This window comes from Populus nigra, chromosome 9, assembly GCF_951802175.1.
Source record: "Populus nigra chromosome 9, ddPopNigr1.1, whole genome shotgun sequence".
Lineage (NCBI taxonomy): Eukaryota > Viridiplantae > Streptophyta > Magnoliopsida > Malpighiales > Salicaceae > Populus > Populus nigra.
In genome coordinates, this window is record NC_084860.1 from 15,015,019 (window position 1) to 15,028,949 (window position 13,931).

Below are 13,931 nucleotides of genomic sequence, written 5' to 3' on the forward strand. Positions count from 1 at the left end.
CCTTACTGTCAAAACAAATAAATAAATGTGCCGTTTTAAAGGAATACGAATATTCATGCCCACTTCTTTACCAAATATTGTGATATTTTTTCTTGTCTAGTGGGTGATCAGTCCTTAGCGAAGAATTCGGTATTAGGGCGAAAGATATATTTTTCTCGGAGCAATCGTTCAAAAGTCCTCGATAAAGAATTCAGTATTGGGACAAATGAAACAAAAAAGGTACTTCTTCGTTGCCCCTTTTCTCGTTCTCCATCACGTTTTGTCCTGGATTTTTTTTCATATATACTAGTGTTTTTTATTTAAATAAATATCTGGATTAGTTTACACGCATCTTAATTAATTTCACGAGTTTTATAGTTAACAATAATATAAATCTCCAGTAAATATCATATTAGCAACCACATGACTCGAACTTAAAACCATAAGAGAAGTAAATTTTTTAGTTTCAAGCTCTTACCACTGGACCATGTACTAGATAATTTATATACTAGTTTTATTCCGACACTATCTTGCATGATGAATAATTTTTTTCTTAATACAATTTTTTTTAAAAAAAATACTAATATTGTTAACGTTTTGTTTACTATCAAGAAAAATTCTAATTGCAAACTAAAAAATTTATACATGTATTAAATACAATAAATTTGAATTTTATACACCAAAAAAAATAATAAAAAGTTTGTTGATTTTAACCGTATATAAAGTTAAAAAGCTAAAATAAAGATTTTTCTGTTTAGAAAAAAAGATATTAAATATTTTTTTCAGTTTTTAATATTTTAATTGGCATGAATCAATAATATTTTTTATTACCAAATTAAGCATTAACTAATCAATATTAATTTTTTTTTAACATAATGAGAGCCCCATATAAAATTAATCAAAATAAAACATCAAAATGAATCTCAAGTAAACTTAATGTGCAAGGATTTAATTAGAAATAAAAAAAGTCAAGTGATAAATTTTCTTAAAAAAAAATACATTATGGTTAAATATATATTGCAACCCATAATGGATTGTATGTTCTTCTATATTGTATTTTCATTGTTTTATATATATATATATATATATATATATATTTCTCCCACGTCACACTGCCCCACATCTTTATAACTTTGACGATGTCTCAAAAATCCAAGTAGTCTAAAAATAAGATTATCGGGTTGAATAATTAGTTAATCAATTGATTTTATCAATCTCATCCATTTTTCTTAGTTAAGGTAGTTGATAGTTTATATCTAGTACTTAGTAAGCTAATATGACTTATGATTATCACTTACAAAAAAATCTTTTTTGGTAGAGGTGAGTATTTTCTAATGTTTAAATAAATATTTTTTTAGAAAAAAAAATATAATAATATTTTAAAGAGAGATGCTCCGAAAATATATATGCAGTAGAAAATAAAAATTATAAACTTTTATTTTAAATATTTTATTATGAATTTATAATTTATGAATCTTATTATTTTATAAAAAAAAGATTTAAAATATAATTTTATTCTTTTAATAATTAATAAGAGTTAAATACCTATCTTTGATCCTATGATATTGCACAGTTTTTCATTGTATAATTGGTACTGAGTCGTCAATCATGAATCCACAGTCAGAAAAATGAAAGTTGATTTTTCAAGGATGAATGAAGTCATCAATGCTAGGGAAAGCTACACCTGTTTTGAAGAGAGCCCAAAAAAGGCATATTTTGGTGACAGGAACAAGAGATGTAGTGTTCGCATTTAATATATTATATTAGAAGATAATATAAAATTATTTTTGATATTTTATTTAATAATTTTAAATTTTAAATATAATGATTCTTTAATATATTTAAAATTATATAAATAAAAATAATAAGATTCGTGATAAAGAAAATAGAAGTCTTGGCTGGGTAAGAAAGCACAGCTTGAATATCTTGAACCTCAACAATTTAAATTTATAATTATTTGATTATTAATATTTTATACTATATTAAAAAATTATTTTAATCTAATAATTTAAATTGTTAGATAAGGTTTCAATATATAATTTATATTATTTTTTAATATAAAATTACTAGATGCATGAATTTATATCATACATTTTTGTTTTTATTTTTTTATACCGTTGATTTTTATTTCTAACACCGTCACTATATTGTGAGAGTGATTATACCATCCCAAATAGTTGCATGGAAAAATCTATAACTAAGAACTTCCGGTTCCAAGGCTAGCGCCTAGTGACCTCACATGAACGGCGTTGTTCGGGAAAAACACACACACACACCTCGACTATATATCTAACTTTACCGCTTGCCAACGCCCATGTCAATAATTCAGTATTAGGTCAAAAAAGTTTGAGTTTTTTTTTGTATAAATGGTAATAAGTCCTCTATGACAAAAGAGTTGAGTTTTCTTACGAGACAAATGAAACAAATGAAAGAGAAAAATGCTGACTTCTTACAAATGAGTTTGCACGTGCGCAAATCTTATACCATTTTTGACTGGAAACCTATTGATGGTTTGAAGCCTGAAAATCTTGACATGACCGAGTCTCTTGGTGGCGCAATTAAAAGAAAACGAGATCTTAAGTTAATTCCCATTTCATATCGTTCACTCGTGCGCTAAAAACTGCTAAATTATTTTAGTGCTAAAATATATTATGAAATAAAAGTTGTTTCAATTATGACTTTTTAAATTTATCTTATGATATGTAAATTGTCATTGTTGGGGATTACGGCTCCCCATGCGCGGACCGGTGATGTACTGATAGTTGCTCAAAGGAGAATTAAACACACTGACACAATATTTAACGTGGTTCCGCAAAACCGCCTACATCCACGGGAGAGAGTTATTGTATTAGAGATAGAAAAAAGGATTACAACACAATACATGGAGGAGGAGGATCACTTCACTCAAACTCAACTCCCAGCTCTTTTACTGCACTTGTAGCTACTCTTTTACACACTCACGTTCTCTCCTCTCTCTCATTTTGCTCTCTCACGTATGCCTCTATTTATAGGCATGAATGGTGCCACCAGCTCCAGCTCTTCTTCAACAAAGATGGCTGCACATGGGTTGCACCATTTTGTCAATGGTTGGTGCAACTACCATTGACAATGGCAACCCTCTCTTTTTAGGGTAGGCTGCACAAGTCATTGCCCATTAATGGCAAATCCTAACAATCACCCCCTTTGCCATTCATGTGGGGCAATTGTCCTCTTGCTTCTTCAGCATAGGCTTGATCTTGCAGCTCTTCCAAGCGTACCATTCTGAGAGCAGCTGTGGCCGAGTTTACAGGTACTCGCCAAACCTTTCAATCACCAGAGTTACCAAACCACACCTTTTCTCACACAAAAGGATCACTACAACTAGATGGTCTGCCACTTCACATCTGAAGAGTGTTAACGCTTGTCTCTGGGACACACTGCATTCCCCTTTGAGCGTATCAACCATGCTCGGTACGGAATGATTCATCAAGCCTTATACCAAGGCTTACAACACCCCTTCAAACGGAAATTTCTATTTTCAAGTGCGACAGTCATTATCTGAGTATCTCAATATGATCAGAAGCTCACCACTCTTCCAAGAGTCAACTCATCCAGGAGTTGCGCCTGCCCTCTGTTCCACCCTAGAAACCACGCCTTACTTCTCCGTGAGTCCTCGCTCTTAGCCTCAAGAGTCCAGGTAGCTCTCCACCTTTACCCATGGGGGCAGCTCATTAAAGGTTGATCCATATCTGTCTCATACTCTGAGTATTACAATGCCATTACCGAGCTCACCACCTTGACAAGAGTCAACTTGTTCCTGGAACATGTGCATGCCCTTCTGCTTCTTCATAGCAGCCGTGTCTTAGTGCTCCACTAGTCATCCACTTATTGTCCAAGGCAAATGCCTTCTAGCTTATTGATCTTTAGAATGGTGGCAATATCCATGAAAGTCAATCCTGCATTTGTCTCCATACTCATCATAGCTATTTAATGGCTATACACCTGTCCACTCATATCCAGCCATCACATTGGCTCTGGGGTTGTTCTGAACTGGGCTCATATCGTGGCCCTCACACCTTCTCCTCAGGTGTCTTCGCTCGTCGTCATGCGGTGGTCTGAACTGGGGCGTATATCAAGGCCCTCACACCTCCTCTAAGGTGTCTTCGCCTATTGTCATAAGACGGTCTGAACTGGGGCTCCTATCATGGCCCTCACACCTTCTCTCTAAGGTGTGTTTGCCTTTTATAGATGGTCGTATCCTCCTTCAGTTGGGATGCTTCAAAGTGGCTCCAAAAGTATCTACCACCATGTACACTATGGGAGATCACTGCCACTGATTACATAGAAAGAGAGAGTTGCGGTACACTCCTCGCAATCCTCCACCTCAATTTCTATGTTTGGAGCTTTTGTGCCTTTCTGCTTAACAGCTCCACCTACATCAACTCTCTTTGGTGTCTTCGCCTTTTATCACAGGCGTTTGCACCCCCTCAATTAGGTGCCTCTACAACAGCTCTCTTTCCATCCTTGCATGAACTGGAAAGGTCTTCGGTTGTTGTTTTCATCAAGAGTATAAGAGACTTTATGTTGTACAACCTCTAATAGTATCCGCTCTGAGCTTCATCTGGGAACTCTTATTCTCCTTACATCTGTTGTCTCATTATAGTACCACCTATTTCTACACCTGTTTTTGGGATATTTTGGTGACAGGAACAAGAGATTGTTTGCATTTTTTAAGCCACTCATTTTTAATATTTCACCCACGTCGCGCATTACTGATTTTGATGGTGTTCCACAAATTCATGTGGCATAGAAATAAAATCTCAAGTTGAATAATCAGTTAATCAATTAGTTTTATTAATCTCATACATTTAATTGCAGTTTGTGAGTTTAATTTCTTCGGATCATCTAACACTATATATTTTCATAATAATTATATATATTATAATTTCTTAAATTGAGATTTAATAATTTAAAATAAAATACATGATTTTTAATTTATCACATGTTATAATTAAAATTACTCGATAAATTTATATCATACGTTTTTGTTATTATTTTTTGTATACCGTTGATCACTAGATTGTGAGAGTGATTATATCATATCCATAGTTGCATGGAAAAGTCTATAAAAGGAGGGGGCATGTATGCATCATACTAGGAATTTCCAGTTCCAAGGCTAGTGACCTGACATGAACATGCAACTACGAGGAAATTATTGTGAGGGACAAGCCATGGATAATACAACTAACTTTAGAACGGCGAGTAGGTTCCGATGGACCTGCTTTGATAGGACAAAAGAGTTGAGTTTTCCGTACGAAACAAATGAAAGACACACACTAGTATATGCCGTGGATCTTATTATTTAAAAAAAATATTAAAAAAATATTAAGAATATAAAGATTTTTTTTTAGTAATATTATTAAATTGAATGATCTTCAAACCTGCTAACCTGACCCCTTATCTAGTTTGAGTTTTGAATTAAATTGCGTGGGAGTTGACTCAAAATAAATCATTTTATTTAATGGATTCAAAAATAACTTAAATGAGCGATAAAAATATGACATAACTTTTAAAAAACATTTTAAGACAGAAATTTTTTTTTAATATTGTGACAATACCAGATTGAATTGAACCCGGCCACCGTACAACCTGGGTCATAAACTTCAATGAGTTTAATAACTTTATTATTTTTATAAATTATTTTTATTTAATTTTATCATAAAATTAGATACTTGTATAATTATACATCAACTCTAAAAAAATATATATTTATTTAAAATCATAATAACTCTATATAAAAAAAAACTATAAATTCTATTTCTCAATCAATTTAGAAAAATTCTACTTCAACATATGCACAAGATTTGCCGAGTTTTGTCACGCATGTGTTCGGAACTTCAAACCTTAATATAGGTGCATGTTCCTTCAATATACAATAGAAGAAACAAATAGAAATGTTAATCTGGATTGTGTACCTTAAGTACGTTTGATTTCATCTATTATTTTGGCTTTAATTGGTTTGTAAAGTTTGAACAACAAAACTAAAATATTAATTATATTAAATTACATCGTTGGAGCTGTATTCAGTTAAGGTTCGTTGGAAATTACTATTTAGAAATTAATGATTTGGATTTTCTAATACAGAAAAATAACCATCAATTTTCTTTTAAAAAAAATATAACCATTCACAAACTTGATGCAATGAAATCATATATATTTAAACTCAAACCAACGGTCCATACTCTATATTTTACTTGCATCATGTTACTCCTAACTGGAAGTGAACTCAGTCATGTCTAGTATGTCATTTTTTATTTAATTACCTTTCAGGAAATGTCGGAAATTGACACTACCAGAAATTCGCTTTATACCAACAGCATTACTGACAGAATAATTTTGTCAGTCATTTAAGGTCGCCATTACCGACCGAATTTAATCTGTCGGTAGATACCGACGACCAAATTCAGTAGGTAGTTACCGACGGAATTACGGATGGAATGTTGAGAATTTTTTTAAAAAAAGGCGGTTCCCTTATGTGGAGGTTTTTGCTGGTGATTTTTATCGATGGAATCACCGAGGGATTCAAAACGGCAGCTCCATACGGTGACGTGACCGATTCACCGTTTACAATTCCGATGGAATCACCGAGGGATTCAAAACGGCAACTCCGTACGGTGACGTGCCCTGTTTATCGTCAGACTAGCCGACAGAATAATGTTGTCGATGAATCTGTCGGCAAAAGTTAATATATCCCCTCTCTGCCGACCCTCCCCTCCCCTATTTCTCCTTCTTCTTCCCCATCTCAACTCTCCCTAACTGCAAACAACTAGCCCCCCCCCAAACAAAAAATCTCCCTCTTCTCAGCACAACAAGTCATATTTCTTAAAGTCTTTTCGTCACAACATCCGTGTTCTGATTTACCGATAGATTTTTATCAGTTTTTGTAAGTAATTCTATCTTTTAAAATTTTAACATTTAAATGTCAATTTTATTGTTTTGTTAGTAGATGTACATGTTTTATTGTTATTTCTCAAACAAACTTGTAGTATATGAATGTATAATTTTATACTTGTTATGATTTGTTTTAGATTTTGTAAGATTTTATTTGTTTGTAAATTATTGAAACTTTATTGAATTACCGAATTACATGTGTTGTTTTGAAATAATTAATAGCTTGTTTAATGGCTCCGTTTTAATTTTTATCATCAATGGTATTGCGGAGTTGTAATTTCTGTAAATTGATATATATGTATTAATTTGTATGGACGTTGATAATTGATAATGAATATTTAATATTTATGAGAAGTTGTAATTGGTTTGTTGGATAATCTCGAGGTAAACCAATATTTTTGTAAATTTATTTACCTAATATAGTTAATTAATACATGTTGTCATCATAATTTTATAGAGGTTCGATAGAAGTCATGGATGATCGTTCATGCATGTATCGAGATTCACCCCAAGGATTGCGGAGGATAGATTATTGTAACGGGGTTCAGGGTTTTATTAATTTCGCAATATCTATTCCCAGAAATTTTACTAGAGGCGGTATTAGGTGTCCATGTAGGAAGTGTCAAAATAAAAGGTATCTGCATCCAGATGTTGTAACGATGTATCTTCTACACAAAGGGTTTATGGAGAATTACCAGTGTTGCTATGCACACGAAGAAGTATTTGTTAGTAAGAGGAGAATGGGAGAAAGGGTGGTCGGGTCAACTTCTAGTGCTAGCAACGTGCATGAAGCGGTAAATGACAACACTTATCCTTACAGGAATATTGTTATGGATGTAATGAGAATGAATCAAGGTAATGTCAATCAATGTCCAATTATAGAAGAAGAACCTAATGCAGATACAGCTAGGTTTTTTGATTTGTTGAAAGATTCTGACGAACCATTATGGGATGGCTGCACGAACCACGGTAAATTATCGATCGTAGCACAGGTGTTCATCATCAAGTCAGATCATGGGTTGAGTGAGGCCGGGTATGACAAGATTATTGAATGGACGAGAAGCATTTTACCTGAAGGGAACAGGCTGAAAGAGAACTTCTATGCTGCGAAGTCCATGATGAAACCCCTCGGTTTAGGATACTAGAAAATTGACATGTGCCCTAACTTCTGCATGTTATACTACCTTGAAAATGCTAAGATGACCGAGTGCATGACGAGCGGGCATTCCCGTTACAAACCCAGAACTGGTAGGGGAAAGACTCTAGTGGCATATAAAAAACTTAGATACTTCTCAATTACATCTAGACTGCAGAGGTTATTCAAGTCACGAAGGACTGCTGAGCACATGACATGGCACCAATCACATGATGCAGTTGATGGAGTGATGGTGCATCCTTCTGACGGCAAAGCGTGGAAACACTTTAACAGTGTGCATCCTCACTTTTCCGCTGAATCAATGAACGTGCATCTTAGGTTGTGTAAAGACGGATTCAATCCATTCGGATCGTTTGCTGCTACTTATTAATATTATAATTTTGAAGCTCAATCCATAATGAAATTAAAAATATTCAAAACCAAGAACTATATTGTAAAAGATAATGCCAAAATTAACATGACCAGGGATTTAATAAAAAAAATCTTGAATAATCAATTCAAATTGTCCGAATTCAATGAAAATAGAAGGAGCCTAGGCACCTTCCCCACCTTCTATAAATAGGGGGAGAGGACAGAACTGAAAAACCCACACCCACACACTGCGTTCGCAATCAGTCCAACCAAAACCAGAGGGAATTCCTAGTCCCACTTTTCCTCCCCTGTTCCAGCAAAAAACACCGTTTCTCCTCCCCTACAGCACCTAGTACACCACACGAGAACACCACCAGCATCCTATTCCAGCCAAAAACAACAATCAGAGACCCTGTCACTAATTAATATTTGTTTTTCAGAATAGAGCAAATGTCGCTCTCCCTCCCTGTTTTTTTAACCATCCTTCTCGTTATCTCCATTTTATGGACGTGGACGAAACTTATCAAAAGCAACAAGTCAAGTTCAAATCCACCTCCTGGGCCATGGAAATTACCCTTTATTGGAAACCTTCACCAGCTAGTTCACCCTCTGCCCCATCATCGCCTGAGGGACTTGGCCAAGAAATTTGGACCTGTCATGCAACTTCAAGTTGGTGAAGTTTCCACTGTCATTATTTCTTCATCAGAAGCGGCGAAAGAAGTGTTGAAAACCCATGAAATCAACTTTGTTGAAAGACCTCATCTCGTAGCTGCAAGCGTCCTGTTCTACAACCGTAAAGACATTGCATTTGCACCGTATGGCGAATATTGGAGACAAGTAAGAAAAATCTCCATATTAGAGCTTCTTTCTGCAAAACGTGTACGATCATTCAAATCTATTAGGGAAGAAGAGGTATCTAATTTTATTACTTCCATTTATTCAAAAGAGGGGTCTCCAATCAACCTTAGTAGGATGATATTTTCTTTAGGAAATGGCATCATTGCGAGAGCAAGCATTGGTAAGAAATGCAAAAACCAAGAAGCTTTCTTACCAATTGTTGACGAATTGATGAAGGCACTTGGAGGTTTTAATATGATAGATATATTCCCTTCCTCCAAATTTATTTACATGGTCAGTCGGGTCAGGTCTAGACTCGAAAGGATGCGTAGAGAAGCAGATGAGATACTTGAAAGCATCATCTCCGAGCGTAGAGCCAACTCCGCTTTGGCGTCAAAGATGGACAAGAACGAAGAGGATGATCTTCTCGGTGTTCTTTTGAATCTCCAAGACCATGGAAACCTTGAATTCGAATTAACAACAAGCGATATCAAAGCTATCATCCTGGTTAGTATATATTTTCGCTTTGTTACACGCACTAATCAATCAATTTTTTTTAAAAAAAATATAACCATCCTCAAACATGATGAAATGAAATCATATATATATATATATATGCAAACCAATGGTCTATGCTCTATATTTGACTTACATCATGTTACTCTTAACTGGAAGTGAACTCAATCCTATCTAACATGTCATACTTGATTACCTTTCAGGGAATGTTCAGCGGTGGAGGTGACACTTCGTCAACAGCTTTAGAGTGGGCAATGTCAGAATTGGTAAAGAACCCGAGAGTAATGGAAAAGGCACAAAAAGAAGTGAGACAAGTCTTCAATGATATTGGAACTATTCCTGACGAAGCAAGCCTTCATGATTTAAAATTCTTGAAGTTGGTTATCAAAGAAACTCTAAGATTACATCCCTCTGGACCATTGATTCCAAGAGAGTGTGGGAAGAGGTGTAATGTTAATGGATACGACATCCACGTCAAAAGTAAAGTATTGATTAATGCATGGGCAATTGGAAGAGATCCTAATTATTGGAATGAACCTGAGAGATTCTATCCAGAGAGATTCATCAATGTTTCGACTGATTTTAAGGGTAGCGACTTCGAATTCATCCCATTTGGTGCTGGAAAGAGGATGTGCCCTGGCATGTTGTTTGCTACAGCCAACATTGAGTTTCTACTTGCGCAGATGTTATACCATTTTGACTGGAAACCTGCTGATGGATTGAAACCTGAAAATCTTGACATGACTGAGTCTCTTGGTGGCACAGTTAAGAGAAAACGAGATCTTAAGTTAATTCCCATTTCATATCGCTCACTCGTGGGATAATTAAAAACTGCTAAATTATTTTAGCGCTAAAATATATATTATGAAATAAAAGTTGTCTCAACTATGATTTTTAATATTCATCTTATGGTACATGATATAATTTGTCAGAACTTAATTTTGTTTGGGTTCCTCAAAATTATCTGTATATTTTTATTTTTCCTATAATTTTCTTAGATAATTATCAACTCGAATTAGCCGAGGGAGCGAATGCACCGTCACCACCTCTATAAATAAAAGGAACCCATTCCAACAAATAGGGGGAGACGACAGAATTGAAAAACTCACACCCACGCACTGCGTTTGCAAACCCTTCAGCCTATAAACACTCAGTCCAACCAAATCATAAAAAATACAAAGCACCACTTTTCCTCACCTATTCCATCCAAAAATACCATTTCTCCTCCCTTACAGCACCTAGTACACCATACGAGAACACCACCAGCATCCTATTCCAGCCAAGAACAACAATCAGAGACCCTTGTAGGAGCCATCACAGCCACCGTTTCTTCTCTCCTGGCCTTCGTTACTCTACTAAAGCCTTGTGAACCTAGCCTCCATTTCTAAAATATCAAAAAAAAAAAACATTTTATGTTTTTAATATTTAAAATTATTTTACATTTACACGTAAAATGTATTCTCGATATTGAGTGAAAAGATATTTTTTTTTTTATTTTTATGTTTTGAATTTAAAATGATTAGAGTTATCCTGCAAACTATAAAAACTTATATGTAAAATGTATTTTTGATATTGAGTGAAAAGATAATTTTTTTTATTTTTATGTTTTGAATTTAAAATGATTAGAGTTATCCTTCAAACTATATTCTACTCTATTCAGGTTAACCAATTTTAATTATTAGAAAGATCAATAGGTAGAAAACCCTTCAGCCCAGGAACACCCTGTCCAACCAAAACCAGAGAGAATTCCCTTGTCCCAGCCGTTAAAAAATAAAAATAAAAATACGAAGGGTAGTTGTTGGTGGCGTTTGATCGTATTTTAAAAGCAAAATCGAAAGTGTATTTAACTGAAAGAGAAGGAAATTTTAAGCGGAGTTTCTTATGAGGAACGTACGTCCTTAGCTCACTTTTTTATTTTTTGTGTATCTCTCTCTCTCTCTCCAAAAAAGCAAACTATCAGCGAATGAGTTGTGTTAATGTACGAGCAGGCATATAATGAAGTCATCAATGCTAGGGAAAGCTACACCTGTTTTGAAGAGAGCCTAAAAAAGGCATATTTTGGTGACAGGAACAAGAGATTGGTTCCCATGGACCTGCTTTGTTAGGACAAAAGAGTTGAGTTTTCCGTATGACACAAATGAAAGAGAAAAGCATAAATGGTAACTAGTCCTCTGATGACAAAAGAGTTGAGTTTTCTGTATGAGACAAATGAAAGACACACACACTAGTATATTTTAGCCAACAAACACTTAAACCGTTTGCCAACAAAACTTCAACCGGTTGACCGGTGTCAGAAGAGTTACACCCCTAGCCATAGCAACACCGAAGCAGTGAGCAGTAACTGACTGCACCGCGAGCAGCAGTTGCACCGCCTCTGTTGCAGCCGTGAGCAGCATTTGACTCAGTTGTGACCAAGTAGCAGAGGCTTCAAGTCTCAGCAGCCTTATTTCTTTGTTTTCTCATTGAAACAACTGTGAGCATCAGCCTTGCTCCAGCCGATAGCCTCAGCTTTGATATTAAAGTCAAAACAATGAGGTTGATGTCCAAAGATTGTTGATGTTGTGTTTTCCCTTTGCATGTGAAAATATTTCCCTGCAATTTAAATTTTAGCTCTACATGTACAGAGTTCCTGGACAGAGGCAACATGGAAGTTCTTTAAATGTGCTGGTATGATCTTTCAAAAATAAGAATGACTCACTTGTATTTGTTCAGGGGTCATGCTTTCAAAGCCAACTTTTTAGCATGATGGGCTATTGTTTTTCTTGGATAATCACTGCATGTTTTTTTAAGCCCACATGTTTTTCATTTTCTTGGGTTGAAGCCCGTATTATTTTTGGGCTTTGCTAGAAAGCCTATTTCATATGACTGGGCTGAACCTTTAAAATCTAAAGGCAAGTTCTACTTCTATCACGGAAAAAAAAAGTTCTTAAAACATGCCTCTGGATTTGGGCTCCTCTCTAAGAGCCTGTTTGACAGTGTGATTGGAGGTATTTTTTAAATAATTTTTCATGTCAAAATACATGGTAATGATTTTTTTTATTTTAAAAAAATTATTTTTGACATTAACATATCAAAACGATCCAAAAAATACAAATCATATTACATTTTAACAAAAAAAGAATTTAAATTTTTTAGGAACGCAGGTTGAACCGCGTTCCCAAACGCTACTTAAAAAAAAAACCAAAGAGTGGAGCTCCTTCCTTTGGGATCCCAACACATCTAGCACTATATATTTACATATAATTTAAATAATTTATCATTGTATATATTATAATTTCTTAAATTAAAATTCAATAAAACAAAATAAAACACATTATTTTTTATTTATCACATGGCATAAAATTACTGAATGGATTTATATCATATGTTTTGTTTTTATTTTTATTTTATTTTTTTAAACCGTCTCTATATTACGAGAGTGATTATACCATCCCAAATAATTGCCTGAACCATGCAACTCCATCAATAGGAGGGGATATGACATGAAATTGTATCATACCACATACTACAAATCCCCTATCACTAATTAATATTTTTTTTTCAGAATAGAGAAAATGTTGCTCTCCCTCGTTTTTTTAACCATCCTCCTCGTTATCTCCATTTTATGGGACATTGATGAAACTTGTCAAAAACAACAAGTCAAGTTCAAATCCACCTACTGGACCATGGAAATTACCCTTTATTGGAAACCTTCACCAGCTAGTTCACCCTCTGCCCCATCATCGCATAAGCGACTTGGCCAAGAAATTTGGACCAGTCATGCAACTTCAAGTTGGTGAAGTTTCTGTTAAAGTAATTAAGATGAAACATAAAAGGAGGCTAGAATTCTGAATAAATATGTTTATTATGAGTGCTTAAGTTAACCTAAATACAAAGAAGTTATATATAGGTTAAACTGAAAATACTATTCTACCCTTAATAAATAAAACTAGATAAATATTACTTAACATCTCTCCTCAAACTCACGATGCGGTATCTACAAGCGTTCTTCTCTGTTCTGGCGTTCGTCTGGCGTTCTCCTGTGTTGCTTGCCTCTTTCTCCTTTCTTCTCCCTGTTTTCTTCTCTTCTCTTTTCCTTCTTCTCTGTTCTGCTTTCCTTTTCTTGAAAGCTGGCGCTGAGACGGACGAAGATGACAGGTGCTGAAGCTTCTGCGCTCAGCCA

At 34.7% G+C, this 13,931-nt stretch overlaps 1 protein-coding gene across 1 annotated transcript; it reads left to right on the forward strand.

Annotated features, from left to right (window-relative positions):
• Positions 1–8,668: 8,668 nt before the first annotated feature.
• Positions 8,669–10,703, forward strand: LOC133702519 (cytochrome P450 726A27-like). Its single transcript, XM_062126812.1, has 2 exons — positions 8,669–9,760; positions 9,973–10,703. Exons 1-2 carry the CDS (start codon positions 8,867–8,869, stop codon positions 10,591–10,593), a joined length of 1,515 nt encoding a protein of 504 aa, XP_061982796.1. The 5' UTR covers positions 8,669–8,866; the 3' UTR covers positions 10,594–10,703.
• The last annotated feature ends 3,228 nt before the right edge of the window (positions 10,704–13,931 follow it).